At 36.4% G+C, this 24223-nt stretch overlaps 1 protein-coding gene across 1 annotated transcript in view; it reads right to left on the reverse strand.

Annotated features, from left to right (window-relative positions):
• LOC142358725 (uncharacterized) overlaps window positions 1–23680 on the reverse strand; it is a 91827-nt gene extending 68147 nt beyond the window's left edge. The window contains exons 1-6 of the mRNA XM_075410268.1: window positions 23313–23680; window positions 22930–23241; window positions 16594–16677; window positions 15969–16203; window positions 10254–10496; window positions 338–486 (exon numbers count right to left, since the gene is read on the reverse strand). Of these exons, the coding sequence (XP_075266383.1) occupies window positions 338–486; window positions 10254–10496; window positions 15969–16203; window positions 16594–16677; window positions 22930–23241; window positions 23313–23642 (1353 nt within the window). The 5' untranslated portion in view covers window positions 23643–23680. The remainder of the gene's footprint in view (window positions 1–337; window positions 487–10253; window positions 10497–15968; window positions 16204–16593; window positions 16678–22929; window positions 23242–23312) is intronic.
• Window positions 23681–24223: the final 543 nt, after the last annotated feature.

The following is a 24223-nucleotide window of genomic DNA, read 5'->3' on the forward strand; positions in this document are numbered from 1 at the left end:
GTTTTTGAGGACGAAAAGTCAAATGGGTCAGACGAAAAATCGCATTAAAAAAAGACCGAAAGGACTAATATAATTGCTACAAACTTTGTTTGAGAGCAATTAAATCACCGTAACTCCTTTTCGAGTCGTAAAAAAGACGGCGCCCCACTACAATTCAAATTCTTTGAATTATAAAAACCAAGAGCACAGCGATATAGCTCCGCAGCTATAAACAGTAAAAATTTTAAGATCTACTCAGATTTCACACAGTATATACGGCAAAAAACGTAAGGCTGGCATTAAGTATCTCATGCTCATTTGATTAAGAGGTTAGTTAGTTATATTAAGAAGGATATACCTCATCTATGGTAGACTGGGCTCTGAGCTGAGTGAAGAACTTAACCTGTCCCGCATTCTCCACTCGAGGAGTTATAGTAACATGGTCTAACCAGGTAGCCTCTTTCAGCACACAATGATCACTCGTGTCTTTGCCCCAGGGAACTTTACCTAAATAACTTTAAACGTGGCCGGGTAATTTTCACGCAGATAGTTTGAACAAAACTCAACAGGAATTATTCCCTGTAGCATTTAAACGAAAACACCTTTTCTATTGGGAGCATATATTGATGGTGTAGAAATGTATCATGAAACCAAATTTCCTTTTAAAATCAATAAAATCTAAATAACCTTCATCAATTCTACTTCAGTTGCCTGCAAACTGGTAAACAGGAAAGCTAACCAAAATCAATAATTTCCATAGAAAAGCTCTAACAATATGATATGCGTTGGGGAGAGTTTCTACTCGACTGATAACATATGAAGTAACCATACTTTATCAATCAGGGTCGCTGTGGATTCAAGGCTTTTTTCATGTACCTCTCTCAAGCAAAATCTACGCTGAACAAAAATTTATACTGGAAACGTTTGTCTCATATGTCTCAAAAGATCATTAAGAGGCATTAAACAGTCATCTATTCTATTAAACGTAAGTCGCCCCTGAGCGCAATGGTTAACAACGCTCCAATCTTCGCATCTTTTAACGTTCCTTAAATATGCCTTCTTGCGTAATTCATGCGTTTCGAGACGCGATATGCCACCATATTAAAGCACCTTATTTGCATATAATTTTGCGCTCATTAACTATGCCTGATAGCAAAAAAAAGCAAACGAAAAGATGCAAGCCTCGACCAAAAATTTGATGATGTAGAAAGATCAATTGGCGAAATCAATACGCATCAGTAAGGGATAAGAACTACGGCTGTTAAGCGAAGCTCACAAGTTCAGGCCCGAGAAGGTGCCAAAAGTTGCTCAATATTTCTTGCCGAAAATATTAAGTTGTCGTTTTTAATCCATTCCTGTCTGTCTATTTTTCTTTTTCATCTTTCATTAATATAATTTATTTTTCCTTCTTCTATCTCCCTATTATACTAACTGTAAGGCGCATTTGAACACAATGCTTAACAGCGCTCCTATCTTCACATGCTTTAACAGATATCAAAGTTGCAGTCTTTGGTTTAAGTGAGTTTTGAGACGCACTATACAGCCATATTTGAGCTCCTAAATTGCGCATAATTTTGCGCTCCTAAAGCAGGCCGGAAAGCAAAATAAAGCGCGCAAAACAGCCACTGACCAAGATTTTGCTGATATAGAACAGACAAAAGACGTAAGCAACAAGCATCGGTAAGGTAAGGGACAAGGCCAATGGCTGTTAAGACAGGAGCAGGGGTTCGTGTCCGAATTCGTTTTTTCGTTTCTTTAACTTAGCTACCGTCAGTTCTTTTTCCTCTTTCTTTGTTTCTCTTTCTTTCTTGTCATATTTAAGCCCCCTAGTCTGGCCATCTTTTGCATTCATTAAGCATGCCACATAGCAACAATAATGGAGCCAAAAAAGTCAAAGATTAAAACTTCGCTGATGTAGAAAGATCAATATACAAATGCAATACGCATCAGTAGCGCGAGGGGCAAGACCTATGGCGGTTAAAACCGAGTCATGGTTTTCTTCACTATGTTTTCTTCGATATTCTATAATACTTCGAGTGCTTCACTATGTTTTCTTCTATATTCTATAATAATTCGTGGGCTATGTCAGCATGTTTATGCGCCCAATCATTTCATATGTTGACGCTCTTTAATTACGCAACCTAACATAGTACATGCGTTTTGAAACGCGCTATACCGCCACGTATAAGCTCGCTATCTGCAGAAGTCTTAGAGCTCCCTAAACACTCAAATCAGCAAAGCCAAAAATGTTGCTTAACAAAAAGTTTCTACTACATAGGGCAATTGACGCAAGCAATACCCGTCGGTAGCGCATGCGTTTAAACCTATGCCTGTTAAACGAGGGGCATGGGTTCGAGCCAGATTTGGTGCGAAACGGAAATCCTAATTTCTTTTAAACTTTCTATTTCATTAAAAGATTTTCTTGTGATGCTTTTGGTGTCCTGCTATTACGAGTTTAAACTTTCATTTTTTGTTGTACGCAGCTTTGAATTACAATCGAAAAATTTTAAGACCGGGAGTCAATCGCTGGCCTTGTGGGTGGAAGCCACAAATCCTACCCGCTAGACCATCTGCGATAGCAAAGGTAGATTGCCAGGTGTAATTGTATCAATCCAGGGGTGAACATCTCTAGTTTTTGTAGTATTAAACTATTTCGATGTGCTGTGGATTTTTTCATGAAGTAAAGTTTTCCCAGACCGGGAGATGAACCAGGTCCTTGTGGGTGCAAGCCAAAATCCTGCCGTAAGGTCAATCTTTGAGCTGCAGGAATGATTTTCCTTTGTGAACTCAAGCTCAGAGAATCGTTTTGAGAGTTTGATTTTTTATTTGTTGTGGTACGTAGCATTGGATTCCGATTGAATACTCATATCGTCATGGTAAGAAAAAACGTTCCCAGATCGGGAGTCCAACCCGGGCCTTGTGGGTAAAGCCACCAATCCTAACCCTTAGATCCTCTAGTTGAGCAAATGTCGATTGACAAGCGTAACTGGATCAACTCGGCGGCAAACTAGATTTACAAATCTCCAGTCTATGTACTAATTCAAAGTCGACCGTGAGCCACTAAATACCATGTTTAAGCGGCTATCTTTGCATGCTTTAGAAGCTCTAAAACATGGTTTTCACAAAAAATGACTGACAACAACCTGGTTCGAACCACAGCTTGCGGGTTTTGGCTAATCGACAATCCAAAGCCTTGAACCACGCTGGCAGGTTGGCGGTTAATTTGACATGCTTCATTCGGATTTATCTTTGTCTAATACTCTTTTCGGCTAAAAATTGCTGCACAGTATAAAGGCCGTTCGTTCGCTTTATTCTGTGTATAATATTGCTCTACTCTGCTTTGTTCGTATACCTCAACCTCACGTAGTAAATTATTTATTCGTCCGTTTATAAAATTACATTTAAGCGCTTTTATTTTTGTGCCGTGCACCGCTTTGTTATTAGAGTTCAGCAGATGCAGATAATATAACCACGTGAGAGTGATGATGGGGATGCTGTGGATTGAAGGAGGGTGGGGCGACGCATAAACAGATTCGCACGATTTTTTGAGGGAAAGTTATTTTTTTGAAATCGAACTGGAATATTGTTCATTTCAATGACGCATTGCGGTTGGCGTGTCCATTATTATGTTGCTCATTCCAATGGCGCATTGTTGGTGTTTTTACTGATCCCACATTTGACCTTTGATCCCACATTAGGGAGCTCTTCAATGCGTCTCTTTAGTGCATTCGAGCTATAAATGCGGCAGGTCCGAAATTTGAATTCGACGGGTCAGGAGTTTTTTTTCACTTCTGACTCCCTATTGACCGTAATAAGTTGGCAATCGTTTCTGAAACGTAATTTCTCTCTCCCGTGAAAGTTGCAAAAGACTGTTTTATGTATTAATGTGATTTCAGATGAGAATGTTGAACACAGCATCAGCGGCCGCAACTATGCAGAACAGCTTTACGAAGGTATTCGACAACGAAGAGAAGGAAGTTCAAGTTGCTGTGAATCATTTCGTTCGTAGGTCGTAAAGATAACAATTAGGAAGTGGAAAAGCTTAGAAAGAGGGTTGGTGACTCCTTGAACGGTATCAAAAAGATAGTTTCGAAGTTTAACGCATCCACCTTTTTCTTTATCGGACTTTATGTATACCGGCTTATTCCGAATATACAAGGCCTGATAACGGTTGAAGCGAAAGAAGTGCAGCAGTAACCAGAAAGATGTCAAGCACCCGGCGGAAACAAAGAAAGGCGCACCTGACGAAAAATGTAAGGAACAGCAAATGAAAGACTCAGTGAAGGCGGAAACTGAATCTAACCAAATCGGAAGAGTTGTTCAGAAACCGGTGAAAAATAAGAGTAGCAGTAGTGAGGATCAGACTGTGGTAAGTTAGTGAATAAAAAGCTCAAATTGAAACATCCTTTTGGACGGTCTTCATGTTTCATTACCTTTCTTGATTAGGTCAAAGAAACTCAGGAGATGCCGACTAAAAATCAGCCCAAAAGTAAATCGGAGTAAAAGTGCACCGCCGAAGAAATGAAGGTCGACGCAAATATGTCCTCATCGGATTGTACGGAGGAATTCTAGTTAACTGAAGCTCTACTGTTGCATTCAACCAGCAGGCAAAACTGAGTCAATAAAATCTGTTGTTGAAACTTCCGTGAAGTGCGCCAGTTGAAGGTGGTGATGTTATCAATGCCAACAACGAGAACGAGATTGGCGATATCTTGGATTGATTTGTCTAGCTACTTGGAGACACTCACAGAACTATAATCACAGAGTGATAGTTCTGCTGACTCAAATATTTTTGTTAAGCTTGCGAGATTATAACTAATGACGTTTCGCTCAAAACTGGAAAGAATTTTTCAATCATATGCTGATGAAAAAAGTTCTGAACAGTAAACAACTTATTGATCCTTTGTCAAAAATTGATGTAGAAACCGCCGTAATAGAACACTTTTTGACAGCATGCTGTGAGTCTATAATTTCGGGAGACTTAATTTATCAAGCGCGTTTGCTCGCTCTTCAAAAGCCTAATATCTGAAGGGATCCTGACTTAAATTCGCTTAATTTTGATTGAACTTTCAAAAAAAATGTTGGTCTTCCAGAAAATTTAACATATCCTTCTCAATGAAGTAGAAAACTGTTTTCTGGCTCTTCTCATGTATACTTCGACTTGGTTACTACCCAATGAAAATTCCAACGAAAAATGTATGAGAGCAAGTACCCTCCCTCCGAAAATAAATAATGCAAGGTTCCTTTACTTTGGATCGTTAAATTAGGTACGTGATGAACATTATGCTTAAAATTGTAACTCCCTTCAGCAGCATCTAATTACTTTGATTAAATAACAGCCAATAGAGGTCAAGATTCCTCAAGACGGAAAAATTGGGAAAAAGTTGCAAGATTCCTTCTCTTGAGGAAACTTTTTCTATTAGAATGTAATTCTAAGCTCTGCTAGGGCAAATGCCTTTCTTCCGAATGCATTACTCCTCAGGTCTTTAAAATATTGAAAAAAAGCCCAGCTTGAATTCTCACTTGAGGAAACTCAAATTTGAACTATTCATGCACGCATCCGTTGCATTGAAACCGCCTGAAAGTTTTTCGGCGTAATTTTAGATTGCACGTGGTTACTATATGATAAACCTTATGGAAAACATTAACATTAAAATTAAGATCCTTGTTTGCGTAATCGAAGTTCTCATGCTAAAAAATCGATCAAATTCCACCCGTTTTAAATTCGAAGGCTCTTACAATTGCTCGGATCTAAATCGCTTTGACGTCTCGTTTCTTTTGACGGTGAACATTGCGTTAAAATGAAATGGATCCACGTAATGAGCATCATTACTTAAGATCAACCAATTGAACGTATGTAACAATTATAATTTATCGAGTTACTGAAGTTGAACGCAGGAGTTGCAGCCTAAAAAGCAGCCCAAAAGTAAATCGGAGTGAAAGTACACCGCCGAAAAAATGAAGGAGATCGAGGCAAATATGTCATCATCGGATTGTGCGGAGGACTTCTCGTTAACTGAAGCTCTAACTGGATGGATTCAACCAGCAGGCAAAACAGTGAGTCGATGAAATCTGTTTTTGAAACTTCAGTGAACTGCGTCAGTTGAAGGCGGTGATGATATCAATGCCAACAACGAGAACTAAATTCCACTTTCAACTTTGGAAGATGGCGAGATCTTGGATTGATGTGTCTAGCTACTTGAAGACACTCCAAACTATAATCCCAAAATTATAGTTCTGCTGACTCAAATACTTTGTTAAGCTTGCGAGATTATAACTAATGACGTTTTGCTCAAAATGAAAGAATTTTTTTAATCATATCCAGCACGTTTACTCATTCTTCAAAGACCTAACATCTGAAAAGATCCTCACTTGAATTCACTTAATTTTGATTGACCTTTCAAAAAAATTGGTGGTCTTTTAGAAAATTCAACATATCCCTCTCATTGAAGTAGAAAACTGTTTTCTGGCTCTTCTCATGTATACTTCGACTTGGTTACTACCCAATGAAAATTCCAACGAAAAATGTATGAGAGCAAGTACCCTCCCTCCGAAAATAAATAATGCAAGGTTCCTTTACTTTGGATCTTTGAATTTGGTACGTGATGAACATTATGCTTAAAATTGTAACTCCCTTCAGCAGCATCTAATTACTTTGATTAAATAACAACCAATAGAGGTCAAGATTCTTCAAGACGGAAAAATTGGGAAAAAGTTGCAAGGTTCCTTCTCTTGGGGAAACTTTTTCTATTAGAATGTAATTCTAAGCTCTGCTAGGCCAAATGCCTTTCTTCCGAATGCATTACTCCTCAGTTCTTTAAAATATTTAAAAAAGCCCAGCTTGAATTCTCACTTGAGGAAACTCAAATTTGAACTATTCATGCACGCATCCGTTGCATTGAAACCGCCTGAAAGTTTTTCCGCGTAATTTTAGATAAACCTTATAGAAAACATTAACATTAAAATTAAGATCCTTGTTTGCGTAATCGAAGTTCTCATGCTAAAAAAATCAATCAAATTCCACCCGTTTTAAATTCGAAGGCTCTTACAATTGCTCGGATCTAAATCGCTGTGACGTCTTGTTTCTTTTGACGGTGAACATTGCGTTAAAATGAAATGGATCCAAGTAATGAGCATCATTACTTAAGATAAACCAATTGAACGTATGTAACAATTATAATTTATCGAGTTACTGAAGTTGAACGCAGGAGTTGCAGCCTAAAAAGCAGCCCAAAAGTAAATCGGAGTGAAAGTACACCGCCGAAAAAATGAAGGAGATCGAGGCAAATATGTCATCATCGGATTGTGCGGAGGACTTCTCGTTAACTGAAGCTCTAACTGGATGGATTCAACCAGCAGGCAAAACAGTGAGTCAATGAAATCTGTTTTTGAAACTTCAGTGAACTGCGTCAGTTGAAGGCGGTGATGATATCAATGCCAACAACGAGAACCAAATTCCACTTTCAACTTTGGAAGATGGCGAGATCTTGGATTGATTTGTCTAGATACTTGAAGACACTCTCCAAACTATAATCCCAAAATGATAGTTCTGCTGACTCAAATACTTTGTTAAGCTTGCGAGATTATAACTAATGACGTTTTGCTCAAAATGAAAGAATTTTTTAATCATATCCAGCACGTTTACTCATTCTTCAAAGACCTAACATCTGAAAAGATCCTCACTTGAATTAACTTAATTTTGATTGACCTTTCAAAAAAATTGGTGGTCTTTTAGAAAATTCAACATATCCCTCTCATTGAAGTAGAAAACTGTTTTCTGGCTCTTCTCATGTATACTTCGACTTGGTTACTACCCAATGAAAATTCCAACGAAAAATGTATGAGAGCAAGTACCCTCCCTCCGAAAATAAATAATGCAAGGTTCCTTTACTTTGGATCTTTAAATTAGGTACGTGATGAACATTATGCTTAAAAATGTAACTCCCTTCAGCAGCATCTAATTACTTTGATTAAATAACAACCAATAGAGGTCAAGATTCTTCAAGACGGAAAAATTGGGAAAAAGTTGCAAGGTTCCTTCTCTTGGGGAAACCTTTTCTATTAGAATGTAATTCTAAGCTCTGCTAGGGCAAATGCCTTTCTTCCGAATGCATTACTCCTCAGGTCTTTAAAATATTGAAAAAAGTCCAGCTTGAATTCTCACTTGAGGAAACTCAAATTCGAACTAGTCATGCACGCATCCGTTGCATTGAAACCGCCTGAAAGTTTTTCCGCGTAATTTTAGATAAACCTTATGGAAAACATTAACATTAAAATTAAGATCCTTGTTTGCGTAATCGAAGTTCTCATGCTAAAAAAATCGCTCAAATTCCACCCGTTTTAAATTCGAAGGCTCTTACAATTGCTCGGATCTAAATCGCTTTGACGTCTTGTTTCTTTTGACGGTGAACATTGCGTTAAAATGAAATGGATCCAAGTAATGAGCATATTTACTTAAGATAAACCAATTGAACGTATGTAACAATTTTAATTTATCGAGTTACTGAAGTTGAACGCAGGAGTTGCAGCCTAAAAAGCAGCCCAAAAGTAAATCGGAGTGAAAGTACACCGCCGAAAAAAAGAAGGAGATCGAGGCAAATATGTCATCATCGGATTGTGCGGAGGACTTCTCGTTAACTGAAGCTCTAACTGGATGGATTCAACCAGCAGGCAAAACAGTGAGTCAATGAAATCTGTTTTTGAAACTTCAGTGAACTGCGTCAGTTGAAGGCGGTGATGATATCAATGCCAACAACGAGAACCAAATTCCACTTTCAACTTTGGAAGATGGCGAGATCTTGGATTGATTTGTCTAGCTACTTGAAGACACTCTCCAAACTATAATCCCAAAATGATAGTTCTGCTGACTCAAATACTTTGTTAAGCTTGCGAGATTATAACTAAAGACGTTTTGCTCAAAATGAAAGAATTTTTTAATCATATCAAGCACGTTTACTCATTCTTCAAAGACCTAACATCTGAAAAGATCCTCACTTGAATTCACTTAATTTTGATTGACCTTTCAAAAAAATTGGTGGTCTTTTAGAAAATTCAACATATCCCTCTCATTGAAGTAGAAAACTGTTTTCTGGCTATTCTCATGTATACTTTGACTTGGTTACTACCCAATGAAAACTCCGCTGAAAATTGTATGAGAGCAAGTACCCTCCCTCCGAAAATAAATAATGCAAGGTTTCTTCACTTTGGATCTTTGACTTAGCTACGAGATGAACATTATGCTAAATATAGTGCGCCGCAACTCCCTTCAGCAGCATCTAATTACTTTGATTAAATAACAGTCATTAGAGGTCAAGACTCCTTAAGACTAAAAATATCGGAAATTGTTGGATCTGATTTTTCTCCTGTGGTTTACTCATCTTCATAATATTATTGTACGCTTGCAAGAAAATTTGACAACATTTAAAAATAAATAACGCAAGGTTCCTTCTCTTTGGGAAACGTTTTCTATTAGCATGTAATTTTATGCTTTGCTAGGGCAATTGCCCTTCCTCCGAATGCATTAATACTCAGGTCATTAAAATACTGAAAAAAGCCCAGCTTGAATTCTTACTTGAGGAAACTCAAATTTGAACTATTCATGCACGCATCTGTTGCATTGAAACTGTCTGAAAGTTTTTCGGCGTAATTTTTCATTACACTTGGTTACTATGTGATAAACCTTATGGAAAATATCATTAAAATCGAGAGCCTTGTTTCCGTGATCGAAGTTCTCATGCTCATAGAATCGATCAAATTCCACATGTTTTTAAATTGAAGGCTCTTAAAATTGCTCGGATCAACACTATTTTGACGTCTTGTTTCTTTTGACGGTGAACATTGCGTTAAAATGAAATGAATCCAAGTAATGAGCATCATTACTTAAGATCAGCCAATTGAGCGTATGTAACAAACAATTATAATTTATTGTAATTGAACGCATTCGGATTTGCGGTGTCAAAAAACATAACAAGTCAGCCTGAGCCCGCTAAAGCTAGATCTAAGCATTACTTAGTTTCCTAAAAGAAATAAATGTGCGTTCACATTTTACTTAGCGCAGGTCGTTTAAATTTGGTTTAGCCCAGTATACGCAAAGTTTAAATTCATCTCCTTTAAATGGCTCGCGTATTCAGAAAATTTTCTGTTTCGATGAATTAGAGAACGTACAACACCGAGCGACCCCCCCCCCCGAGCACATTCATGCTACTTTTACACATATTAACGTCCCAAATCGCAGTAGAGATATTGCATCTCTACTGGAAATTAGAAAAACGTACCTGCATCTTGAGTCTCGTAAACTGGAAAGGAGAATTGACTCTCCTGCTTCTGGAATACTCTTCCAAACAATTTGTTTACTTTTGAAAACAAATCCATTTCGTCAGCAGCCGATTCTATCATTTCAATATCCGCTTTGATACCGTAACACAACACCCAGGCCTCTAACAGCTTCGAGAGATCTTCTAAAGAGCTAGTCAGGTAAGGCACGCCCAAACCCTCGCTACAAGAGTTGGGTTCACATACTGAAACAAGTCCAACGGTCAAACCATGCAAGGTTTCGATATTTGTCAGAGAGAATTACACTCTTAATAGTCTAATTTGTGTTAAACAACTGCAGACTCAAATTTTGAATGTCACTTGAGTTTATCCCACTTAGAGAACATGCCTTTACAACAAGCAGAGCACAAGTTACTTTTCAGTTATCAAGCCATTTAACCTAAACTTACATGCCAAGTCAACAAATCGCTCGAAGCCTACGTACTGTTCAAGTTGCAATAATCTTAAACTAAGTACAGATAGCAAAATTTACTCAAAACAGGTGTGGTATGAAAAAAGGAGCTTGATTAATGATTGAACCAATGAATATAAATCATTTCATAACATTTACATGTAATTAATAACTGAAATCTTTATCGAGGCTATCAGATCAAGGTGATACAAAAGGACTCAGCAAAAGGCCCCAAAGATTTCATTCAACCCGCGTGAAAAATTTTGTTTTTTACTAAGTGTGAACAAACTAATCCATTCTTTGCATGATTTTTAGTCTAACAAGAAGGCTCTCATTTTCCTGTGCGTGAAACAGCATATTCACACATTAGCATTTGCCAGCATGCAAAAAATCATATCACCAGAGCTGAAACGATATTTCCGAAACTTTGCATTACCACAAAAATTCGAGCTTTAGTTAAGATTTTTGAAATCCTCTCATTTAAGCCTAACTTTCAAAATAACGATTTTAAAAACGTGGTATTTTTATACTAATATAAACCAGGTTAACCTTCAATTTTTCTGTTTTGTGCTTCATAAGTTTATCCAGTCTTTCTTTGCAGGTTGTAACACATTTCAAAATTTTCAAATTTGAAGAACAACTTTATTGACTCCCAATAAAAGATTAAAAAGTTTTCGCCGCGATAGCTAAGCAGAGCTAACATAGGCATTCTCTGGGTAAATTGTGCATTTAACAGATGTTTTTTTACAATCTCGGTGGTTATTTTCCACAATTAATGGAACCAGTTTTTTTGGTAACGGGTGATTCTCAAAAAGACTTTTCCTTTCTCTCAAAATGATTCCCCCTTGCTTTAATTCGAGTAGTTAAGGTAAATTAATGATATCTCACTATCAAAGATTGTTATTTGAGGAAAGCTTTAAAGAATTTAAGTCCACTACAATAAAAGCTACAGGAACAGTACTCCAGATGAACGCAACACCGAAGCTACAAAAATTGTTAAAAACAATTGCAACAATTAGTGCACAAAACAACTCCAAAATTGTTGCAAGTTGTCAAATTTCTGTAGAATTAAGTTTTCAAAGCCAATTCTGTTGGGCCAAAAAACAGGACAGATAAGAAAACACAGATAAAATTAGCAAACATACCCGGCAGATTGCCGGAAAATAGCCGCCGTTGATTCCAATAAGCATGATTGGGATTGAAATAACAGAAGATATTGAAAAAAAAAGATTTTTGTACAAAAACATTTGTTTTGATGGCATTTCGTAGTTGAACATACTTCTGTTTCTTAGAGAGAGGCTACAGGGGCTACTATCAATAACAATAAGCATTAGAGATGGTAAATAAGACTTATAGGAACGACGTTCAAATAGCAGGCATCTAAAATTGGGCTTTATGGGTTTATCCCGTTTCTATTTCTGACATCCATTTTTGTACTAACTCTGTTCATTTTGAATTGCTTTGCTGAGCAACTGATGTTCAAAATCACTTTTAGCAGAACAACAGAAGAGTGAAACTAGCCTAGAGAAGTCAAAAAGATTTCACGCAAAATGTTGAAAAGGCGGCAAAATGAGGTAAAGCGAAACATTTTTTTATTCGACGAAGTAAAAAAAATAGAAGCGCTATAATAGCCGGCTGAGAAGATGAGGGCGGCTATTAATAATACAAAAAATTGCAGTTCTCGTAGCTTGTCGTCCCAAAAAAATTAATGTCTGCTGCTAAAACATAACTATTGACCCAAACAACTTAAAAGAAGCATCACCGGCTGCTAAAACCCGAAAAACGAAACATTTTCAAAAACTCAACAAAACGTTCACTACAAATTTTGCTGAAGTCGTCATAACTAACATATAAATCAGAAAACAGGCGTGGAAAGAATTTGCAGCTTTCATAAGACCTTTATGAGCTGTGATCAGCGTCAAGGGAAAACCCACTTTAAAAAAACTAAAAACCTTTGCCTTGAATTTAGGCCTTATCAAGAACTTCAATACGCTAAGCTAAAGACTACTAAAGCCAACTCACGGCCTCCAATCTAATTTATTGCCTACACGGTTTCAATTTTTTCCGCTGTTTTTGAAAAATCAAAGTCACGAAAATAATGTGAACACAAAAAGACTAAGTACCAATACATTTCAAAATCTTCGGTTTGTAAAAAAACTTCTTTGTATAGTATTAATCAGAGCGCACTACTCTTCCACTCAATAGAAAGTGCAACTTTTAAAAATGCAGGAGTCTTGCAGTCCCTTCATTTTGTTTATATTCCATTAGTCTACGATTTCATCGAAAAAAGAATTATCCTTGCTTCAAGATTGCAGCTTTTCCAAGTTTATTACTATAAAAATTATGAAAGAAAAACAAACAGAATGCACATAGTCTTGAATTTTCAGAAATGGTGTTAAAGGAAATAAAAGGGAATGGCATATCAACCATATAATAAAACATAGCCGGCAGATTGCCGGAATAGCTGCGAAATAGGCTTGAGTGCCGTATAATAGATAGAAAGATATCTCTAAGTTGAAAAATCGCAGCCGCCGTTCCTCAGCTTTGCTGTGTGAACAAATGTAAAATTAAAGAGCGTCAGACGGGAAAGCAAAAAACGTGTAGCACCAGTCCCGAATTACAATTCGAAGAATTAAAGCAACTGGAGACAACAAAATCAGATTCCAATTACAAACAAAACAAATACCGAGACGTCCACAAAAAAACTTACAAAAAAAATAATTAAACAGCACATTTCAAAAACCGATATAACAAAATTCATTTAATTTCTTCCAGGAAAATGGTGTTATTGAGGTTATTATTCCCGAAAACGTCGTACGACTTTTACACAATGGCAGTTTAGACAGCAAACACCAACTTAGTAGAAAACCACTGCCGACAAATTAAAAGGACAATACAAACGACACCCAACTATAACTTACCTTCTTCAACATCTATTACACAATTTATAAAGAGAAAAGGTATATCAACTTCAATGGAAGCATTTGGAAGCGCAGGCAACAATATTAGCATTAAAAAAGCTGGCAACAATCAAAAGTTCAAAAATACTCGAAAACAAAAAGTGCCGAAGCCAATTAAATTATTAGCCGTAACCTAAACCTTTATATATATATATATATATATATATATATATATATATATATAAATGAAAAAACCACAAAGGATTAACATAGCTGGCAGATTGCCAGAAAATAGCCGCAATAGCTTCGGAGATCTGCAGTCCCAAAAAACATTAAAAAGACAAAACAAAAAAGAAATTTAGTCTTTTCATTAAGAGCTGAGATGTTATATATTGATCAGGAATCTGTATAAGTAATTGCTGCTTCTAATAGCTGCTCTCAAATTACCTTTATTTAGAGTGTCACACATTCAGTTGACCTTATCTCTTGCAATTAAAGTAAACAAAAGTCAATTTCAAAGTGAGGAAGTCATTTTTGAGTGAGGTAAGTTACGTGCGACCAAAAATTTTATCATGCGAATGAACAAAAAACTTGCTCCACTGAGAGTGAAAAATGACGTCACGCACGCAATTCAGTTGAAATTGCATGAACAAAAAGCAGATTTGAAGTGATTGCGACGTCATATGGTCGGAACAAAAATCTTGACGACCAAATTAAAAAACCATGAGAAGGCCAATAATACCCTCGGCTATCGCTTCGCGGCTATTAATAACTAATAAGCGACAGAACAAAATACTACAAAGGACAAAATCCGAAAAAAAAACAAATTTTTTTGAAAACAGATGTAAAAATAGTGAAAACTGGTTTATGTGGAAAGAGCCTTCAAAATGATCAAAATGGGATCCATATTAGAGCCACCTAGAGCTATCCATAATGACACTGCATAATATAACAAAAACTACAAAAGATGAAAAAATCCAAGAAAAACGTCGAATTCTTCGAAAAACATGATGTACTAATTGAGAGGTTGAACAGTGCAACTATGCATTATTAGAACATACGCATTGATTTTAAGTGTTCGTAATGAAAATGAAAATAAAACCAGCGAGAAGTTAAATTGCCAAACACATTATATAAACGTGAAAACAAGATTGGCTCTCAAAAACTGAAAATTGGTTTTAACACCATTCTCTCACTTCACTTCTAAAAGCACTTTGCGAGAAGTCATACCTTACAACTTCTTGATTTTTGCTCCGCTTACTACTCCAGCGTGACTAAAATCACCTCTCCAATTTGATTTCTCATTGAAAAGTAAAAAAAAAAGTGCGAACAGACCTTAAAAAAGACAGCACACCAATACAATTCAAATTTTTTTAATTTTAAAAACCAAGAGCACCGCAATATAGCTCTGTTCAGCATACGGCTATAAGCAAAACATTAGGATTAACTTCGGGCGAATTGCTCGCAAACGAGCGCTTGGCTTCATAGTAGCCAGATGGGGTTTAACGGATCCTAGCATTAGTAGGTGCGGCCAGGCCATGCGGATGTGGGGTAAATGAGGAGGGGTTGATACTCTTAAGATTAAAAACAGCCCTTCACAACATGAATTTATGTCTCCTCAAAACAGTTTCTTTAAATTGCATACATAGAGACTGTCGAATAAAGCTGTGAAATAGATTTGATGTAGAATGTAGACAAATAGACACAAAATGAGTTTATGAATCATCGATGCCGATTATAAAACAATGAAAAACTGTTTAAGAAAAACGAATGCTTATCCTAATTCATTCTCAAGAAGCTTTATTATTAGACTTTTATTGCAAATAAGAAGTTCTGTGAATTCAGTTTCGAAAGAACATAAATTTTGTTGTGACATCAATTCATGTATGCTCCAAATCTTATCAGCCAAATGACCACACTGCTCTTGAAACAAGTAAAGAACTGGGAAATAACGTCATGAGCAAAAATGGGGTTAATAAGAGGAAAACTTCCATGTAATCAGTGTGAACGTAAAACGAAAAGAGGGCTTCAGACGAAGAAAAACCGTATGAATCCAGAAGCAGCTTTAAGGTCTGGGCCAACTTAATTAAACTGGTTGCCAAAATTAAACAAGCATTCTTGCTTCGAAAAACTAACAAATATTTGAGATTTAAGCTGTAAAAATATCTGTTCCATAAAAATTGCACTTAATACGAAAACAGTCTGAGCTTGAAAAATGCGGCTGGTTCTCTTCTATTAGATCGACCATGTTACCTCAATTAACCTTCAGTTAGTGAGCATAAAAGTAATTTGAGGTAAGTCACGCGTGACCAACTTGACTACTTTCCCTACAAACTTTGTTCCAGAGCAATTGAATTAAATCTCACCATAATCTCCCGCAAGTGTTGCGGCTGGTTGAGTTCCATAGATGGCTGTTGCTTGAGTATCTACCCCTGCATACGATGGTCCAGTGTTATACATGAACTGACTGTAATGCTGAGATTCATTAGTAAACGCGGAGCTAGCAGATATGCTAGTGTGGGCGTCGTCGTGTTTGCTGCTCTGACCAGCATTCGTAGATCTTCTTTGGGAACCCTCCTCTTCGTAATCGACGCTTTCTTTCTACAAATTGAGCAAAACTGTACTCTTATTTTTTCGAAATCTGTTCCACGTGCAATTTAAACACTCGATGTGACCCCCCCCCCCCCCAAAGGTAATCACATCGAGAACTTAAATTGCACGTGGAACACATTTAAAAAAGGGATAGTTTTAAATATTTAAATATAGCACATGTGCGTAGAGCATGGGGATCTATTGTTTCAACCCCCCCCCCCAGGCGCACGTTCTATCCTTTTACATACGGACGTGCTGTATAACAACACATAGATTAACAAAAAACAATGACGGGGCGAAAAAGAATAGAGCTGGGCATGGTATGTGTTAAATATTTCACCATTTCAAAAAGATAACTCCATAAATTAAGATCAACTTAACTGTTATAGGAGAACTTACCGATGCTTCCAGCGACTGTAGCTCAGCATCGATCGCTTCAAAAGTCAAGTCTGCTCTTCGCAACAAATGAACCCATTGGACAACCTGTAACAATTTCACAGTAATTCTTCTTTAACTGTTGCCATAGCTCTGAGAGAAGTTCACGTCCATCTCTTCAACTGCTTGAAAGAGGGAAGCTCTACTAATCATATCGCGTAATATCCCCAGTAGGTCAAAATTAGGACAAACAATTTCCAGGATATTTACGTATTTTGTCCGTATTACACCAAGTTTCATTGACAATATTTCGTCTTGTATTCCATTCACATAAACAGTTGCAAGTTTTAATAGCGTGCACCGTCAAGTGATTTTGTTTATTACCTGTTCTGGAAGACCATTGACGAAAATTATAAATAGCAAAGGCTCCAGTAAATAGCCCACTCACTAACTCCAATGGAACGGGAAATGATTGAGCTGCATGTATTTTCACGTTGTTTACAACTAGGCAGATAGCTGGAAAATATTATTAGAAATTTTCTTGTTATCCTGGAGTTAAATCAATCTCATACGGAAAACAAAACTCTCAAACCTTCTTGCAATCTGTTCTTTTTCAGAGCTGTTTTCAGCTCTAGTATCCAACCTTATGAAAAAACTCAGTGAAACAAAACCGACTAACATCGCAACAACTGCCCTCGAACGGCAAGTGGAGCTGCAATCTATTGCAGCCTACTACTTCAGTCGGGGGGGGGGGGGGGGGCTTCAAATTGCAGAGGACGTCGTTATAAGTACCACTAAACTTTAAGTGGAAACACTACATCAATTTTGGCGCACTTATCATTTTTAATTTTAGTAGTGAACTGTCGCCTCGCCACATGAGTGTAGCTGCCGACACTTGTGAATGAGAGAGAAATTCAGATTACGCAAAGGCTAGCAAAAGTCAAGGGCATAAAAGCCACTCAAAAAGGCAAAAACGCTTAAACAAAAATTTTACATCGTAGCTGGCGGATTACCAGAAACTAGCCGCAATAGCTTTGTAGACTTGCAGTCTCAAACAGATAAAATTACAGACCAAAAAAAACTTAAATGCTGAGAATTTAGATTTTGATTAAGAATCTGTATTACGCATTGCTGCTTCCATTAGATGCTCTCAAATGACCTTCAATTAGAGTAACACATTCACTTAACCTCATCTCTTTGAACTTAAGAAAAGTCAATATCAGAGTGAGAAAGTCATTTCTGAAAGTGATGAAAGTCAGATGTTACCAATAACTTAATCAAGCGAATGAACAAAAATTAGCTCCATTAAGAGTGAAAAATGACGTCAGGCACGCAATTCAGTTGAAATTGCACGAACAATTGAACAAAATGCAGATTTGAATTAGTTGTGACGACATATGGTTGTAGTCAAAATCTTGAAGACGACATGGACCTTAATGCAGCTGAAACCATTACCTTTTGACTTAAGACCTGAACTATTTACCTCACCAGGTTTGCTTTCAAAAACTGGTGAAAACTTTTTCCGCTGTCACCACGAGAAAGAAAAGCCGCACAATACAATATTAAAAATATTTAATATTGTTAAAAAAGGCCGAAATTATTATTATGTTCAGCATACTGATAGGCTACAAAATTAATATGGCTAAATATGGGAATGAAATAACTGATTACACTGGTCTCGGATAGTAGAACTCTGCAATTAACTATGATGCCACCAAGCAACCACCACATTTATCGTTTTAGAATCACAGCAATTAAGCAAAATCAAGATAAAATTCGATTGTTGAGGATATCATATACGAAAGAAACAGAATATTCAAAAAATATATATCGTATTAAAACAAACACAAGACCCGAGAAAAATCGCTGAAAGTAGTACACAGCCGGCAAATTGCCGGAAAATAGCCGCCTTTGACACACTTTGACGCACATTGGGGTTGAAATAAAAAATTAAGAGAAAGAAAATGACGGAACTTTTCTAAGTGTCAAAGTGTTCGTATTTGGTATGTAAATTCTGCATATTCGGTTAGATTCTTACATTAAACTAATTCTGCTTCTAATCTAAAGGCTTTTAAGCATAATACATGAGCCACCTCGTATTCGCTTTAATGAACTTTGATAACCTAATGCATTATAACCGGGCTTTATTATGTTTATCCCCTTTCTTTTGAAATTGCTCTTGACTTTGACCGTATTCCCCACATTACGCAATTCAATGCGTGAAAGAACAGAAAATAATTGCAAACAAAAGAAATAACAAAAACCAAAGAAATAAAGAAAAACTAGGTAAGCTAATATCCTTAAATTATCCTTAAACAACTGTAGAAAGCAGAACGAGCAAAACTATAGCTGTTAGGATAGAGCTAAATTGATACCTGCTGGAACATCGAGAATGAGGACACAAAATAAGAAACAGAAACAAAACACTACTTGATCTTTGAAAACTAAAATACAATGAAAAAGAAAACAAATACCATTCATTATTTAGCCTTCAAGACGTAGAGAAAAATAAATAGCATCTTCTTGTAGAGCTAAACAAGTAAAAGCAGAATTCAAAGACTCGAAACATTAAAAAAATTTCAAAATTGCGTTTATGAAATTTTTTTGTGGAATTTCGCAAAAAAGTAATTCAATTATCAATCAAAATAAATTGGAATCTGCGATGGTAAAATCTAAGATCGTTTCAATTAATTGAAACCAAAACACAAACAAACTGAGAGAAATTGGACGAAAACTGTCAAAGCCTGATTGAAATGTGTACAATTTTATAAAATCAAAAACGCCTCACGTTGTAAAAAAAAAGCATTGAATGCATGAATTATCAAAGGTAATTTGCCGAACGCAATGATTTTGAAAAAAATCCAGAAATTTGAAAGTAATGATAAAAGCAAAAAAAACAATGAGCCAAATCAAGAAAAAAGGCCTATTTTGAGCTCGAAACGCATTATTACGCTTTCCAAAACACGGTGGTATCATTTTTTGAGGGTTATATTTCAATATAGCATCAAAAAAAATTATTTCCTCACACAAAAAAAACAGGTCCAATTGCACGAAAAAACGGCTATTAACGGTTATCTATTTATGCCATTCTGTCAAAAACAGTTGAAAAGCCATTCACTGAACACAGCACATGATCGAAAAATTCTCTCAATCAGAAAAAATTAGATCACACAGCACTTATACTCACTTTCGCTTTTAGGTCAGAACGCCCTCTGAACGAATAGTACTTCCGGTAAAAAAAAAACCTCAAGAAAACCAATACTCAAGTCGTAAAAAACTAAAAGAAGGCCAATAATATCTCACTGGCTATTAATAAAAAGACCAAGATGTTTACAAACTTTGTTCGAGAGTAATTAAAAAACTACATAAAATTGAAACAACAGAAGTGAAAGACTTGGATGTAATGGTATGTGTCAACTTGAACTGGTCATGTCATATTTAAAACAGGCTGATAAAAGCGAACAAAGTGTTATGTAGTCCATGAAGAAATGTTGCGGAAGAAGTGAAACGATTCATTAAACTCGGTTTGTATAAATGGCTGGTGTTACCAGTCCTGATGTGTGGTCTTTATTGTGCGCAGATGAGAACACATATGGTAAAACTGGAAAAATTACTGAATGTCTTATCTCTTCCTATGTATATCCAGTTGAATGCTATCCTGAAACTTGCTAAACTTAAGAACGACAAAAGCGAACACATCGCCTTCCCAGAAATAAACAAGCTTTTGGGAAGAAGCGAAGAACTGTTTAATTTACGAAAAACCAGAACTGAAAAGGCGAGAGGCGAATTCGTTTTCAAGACATGCAAAATAGTTAAACGATTGAACAAAATATAGATTTCCTCAACCCGAAGGGATTGAAAAAACGTGTGTTAAAGGAAATGTGGAAGTTTGTTAATGGAAGTTTTTGCGATCAAAATATCTGCACATTGCAGCTTCATTGCGACTGCGAAACGGGCAGAGAATTGGACAAAATTTTAATGTGTGACTCGAGGGAAATAGTCCCCTCAGTGATAAGCAAAATCAAGATAAAATTCGATTGTTGAGGATATCATATACGAAAGAAACAGAATATTCAAAAAATATATATCGTATTAAAACAAACACAAGACCCGAGAAAAATCGCTGAAAGTAGTACACAGCCGGCAAATTGCCGGAAAATAGCCGCCTTTGACACACTTTGACGCACATTGGGGTTGAAATAGAAAAAAATTAAGAGAAAGAAAATGACGGAACTTTTCTAAGTGTCAAAGTGTTCGTATTTGGTATGTAAATTCTGCATATTCGGTTAGATTCTTACATTAAACTAATTCTGCTTCTAATCTAAAGGCTTTTAAGCATAATACATGAGCCACCTCGTATTCGCTTTAATGAACTTTGATAACCTAATGCATTATAACCGGGCTTTATTATGTTTATCCCCTTTCTTTTGAAATTGCTCTTGACTTTGACCGTATTCCCCACATTACGCAATTCAATGCGTGAAAGAACAGAAAATAATTGCAAACAAAAGAAATAACAAAAACCAAAGAAATAAAGAAAAACTAGGTAAGCTAATATCCTTAAATTATCCTTAAACAACTGTAGAAAGCAGAACGAGCAAAACTATAGCTGTTAGGATAGAGCTAAATTGATACCTGCTGGAACATCGAGAATGAGGACACAAAATAAGAAACAGAAACAAAACACTACTTGATCTTTGAAAACTAAAATACAATGAAAAAGAAAACAAATACCATTCATTATTTAGCCTTCAAGACGTAGAGAAAAATAAATAGCATCTTCTTGTAGAGCTAAACAAGTAAAAGCAGAATTCAAAGACTCGAAACATTAAAAAAATTTCAAAATTGCGTTTATGAAATTTTTTTGTGGAATTTCGCAAAAAAGTAATTCAATTATCAATCAAAATAAATTGGAATCTGCCATGGTAAAATCTAAGATCGTTTCAATTAATTGAAACCAAAACACAAACAAACTGAGAGAAATTGGACGAAAACTGTCAAAGCCTGATTGAAATGTGTACAATTTTATAAAATCAAAAACGCCTCACGTTGTAAAAAAAAAGCATTGAATGCATGAATTATCAAAGGTAATTTGCCGAACGCAATGATTTTGAAAAAAATCCAGAAATTTGAAAGTAATGATAAAAGCAAAAAAAAACAATGAGCCAAATCAAGAAAAAAGGCCTATTTTGAGCTCGAAACGCATTATTACGCTTTCCAAAACACGGTGGTATCATTTTTTGAGGGTTATATTTCAATATAGCATCAAAAAAAATTATTTCCTCACACAAAAAAAAACAGGTCCAATTGCACGAAAAAACGGCTATTAACGGTTATCTATTTATGCCATTCTGTCAAAAACAGTTGAAAAGCCATTCACTGAACACAGCACATGATCGAAAAATTCTCTCAATCAGAAAAAATTAGATCACACAGCACTTATACTCACTTTCGCTTTTAGGTCAGAACGCCCTCTGAACGAATAGTACTTCCGGTAAAAAAAAAACCTCAAGAAAACCAATACTCAAGTCGTAAAAAACTAAAAGAAGGCCAATAATATCTCACTGGCTATTAATAAAAAGACCAAGATGTTTACAAACTTTGTTCGAGAGTAATTAAAAAACTACATAAAATTGAAACAACAGAAGTGAAAGACTTGGATGTAATGGTATGTGTCAACTTGAACTGGTCATGTCATATTTAAAACAGGCTGATAAAAGCGAACAAAGTGTTATGTAGTCCATGAAGAAATGTTGCGGAAGAAGTGAAACGATTCATTAAACTCGGTTTGTATAAATGGCTGGTGTTACCAGTCCTGATGTGTGGTCTTTATTGTGCGCAGATGAGAACACATATGGTAAAACTGGAAAAATTACTGAATGTCTTATCTCTTCCTATGTATATCCAGTTGAATGCTATCCTGAAACTTGCTAAACTTAAGAACGACAAAAGCGAACACATCGCCTTCCCAGAAATAAACAAGCTTTTGGGAAGAAGCGAAGAACTGTTTAATTTACGAAAAACCAGAACTGAAAAGGCGAGAGGCGAATTCGTTTTCAAGACATGCAAAATAGTTAAACGATTGAACAAAATATAGATTTCCTCAACCCGAAGGGATTGAAAAAACGTGTGTTAAAGGAAATGTGGAAGTTTGTTAATGGAAGTTTTTGCGATCAAAATATCTGCACATTGCAGCTTCATTGCGACTGCGAAACGGGCAGAGAATTGGACAAAATTTTAATGTGTGACTCGAGGGAAATAGTCCCCTCAGTGATAACTGAAAATCCTCAGAACAAACAAACATAATGGAAACCATGCACACCCATAAAATTCGGGATTATACGAGAAATCAGTACGAACCCTGTAAAACTGGTTGAAACGTTTGATGGCATGGAAGTAAGTGATGATCCACTTTGTGAATATCTGAAAGTCATCCTCTTGTATGACGTTATATCCCATTTCAAGCCGGTTGAATAAATGTCCATCGTTTGCTACTGAAAGACGCCTCGCTCGACTAACGAAATCGTTGTACTGAGACAAGTTGTTTCCTAGTCTTTGCCTGTATTCTGGGTACAGTCTTTCGACATCTTTAGTAGAGTGCATGAATCTCTTCCACCGCAGTAAGTGCTTATACCGACACACAGCTGTTTCTCGTATAGAATGAAGGAAAAACTAGAAATAGAAGGCCCTTAATCATAAAATTCATTCAAATTTATTTTTATTTCACGATCAAAAAAACTTACATCGAGCAATATGAAGGCAACTCCATGTGTTGTGTATTCAGATTTCAACGCGTCGCTCATAACGTCTCTCATTTTGTCACATTGTATTTTCAATGGCTTCGCTTCAGGAACTTGCAATGCTCGGTCAATTATATTTTGGCGCATTTTACGAAAATGGTCACAACTTTGAGGCAACTGGGCAGTGGAGAAGGCGCGGGGAGCCAGACCAAGGCTCATTTCAAAGTCCTCCAGATCTGTCTTAAAATTGTTGAACTCCTTCTGGAATTCATTTTCAAGCAGTCTTGCTCGGTTTGTGGATGTCGACAGATACAATCCCACATCTGTCGACATATTTATCTGTAATAAAAAGGATTTCTTTCCGTTTGTGCCCCCACCTCAGTGAGTACATATTAGTCACACGTGCCGCACTTTAATACAGATTTACAATCCAATAGCACGAGTGCTGTAAAAGGAGTTGGGGAGCATATCGTACTGGGGGGATGCACCAACAGTAAAGGTCCTATTTTTTTCATCTGCAAACATTTAGCGCAGGGCTATTAGATACAAAAAATACATCCATTCGTTCGAGGGTTCAATTGATATTAAGATTTTGTAATATTTAAGGTTTGCCAGAGGGGTGTGATTCTGTGCCGTTGAGAAGCTAAGTAAGGTTTTGAGCTCACGGCATTTTGAGACTTAAAGCAAATAAAATTTAGCTGGCAGATTGCCAGAAAATAGCCGTAATAGCTTTGCAGGTCTTCAGTCTCAAAAAACAGTAAAAAAGACAGACAAAAAAATTCGTTTTTTCATTGAAGGCTGATATGTTATATTTTGATTAAAAATCTGTATAAGTTTTTACTGCTTCTATTAGCTGCTCTTTAATAACCTTCGTTTAGAGTGAAACACGCCTATTTGACCTTATCTCTTTGAAT

This window comes from Convolutriloba macropyga, chromosome 1 (genome assembly GCF_964194025.1).
Source record: "Convolutriloba macropyga chromosome 1, txConMacr16.3, whole genome shotgun sequence".
Taxonomy (NCBI): domain Eukaryota; kingdom Metazoa; phylum Xenacoelomorpha; order Acoela; family Convolutidae; genus Convolutriloba; species Convolutriloba macropyga.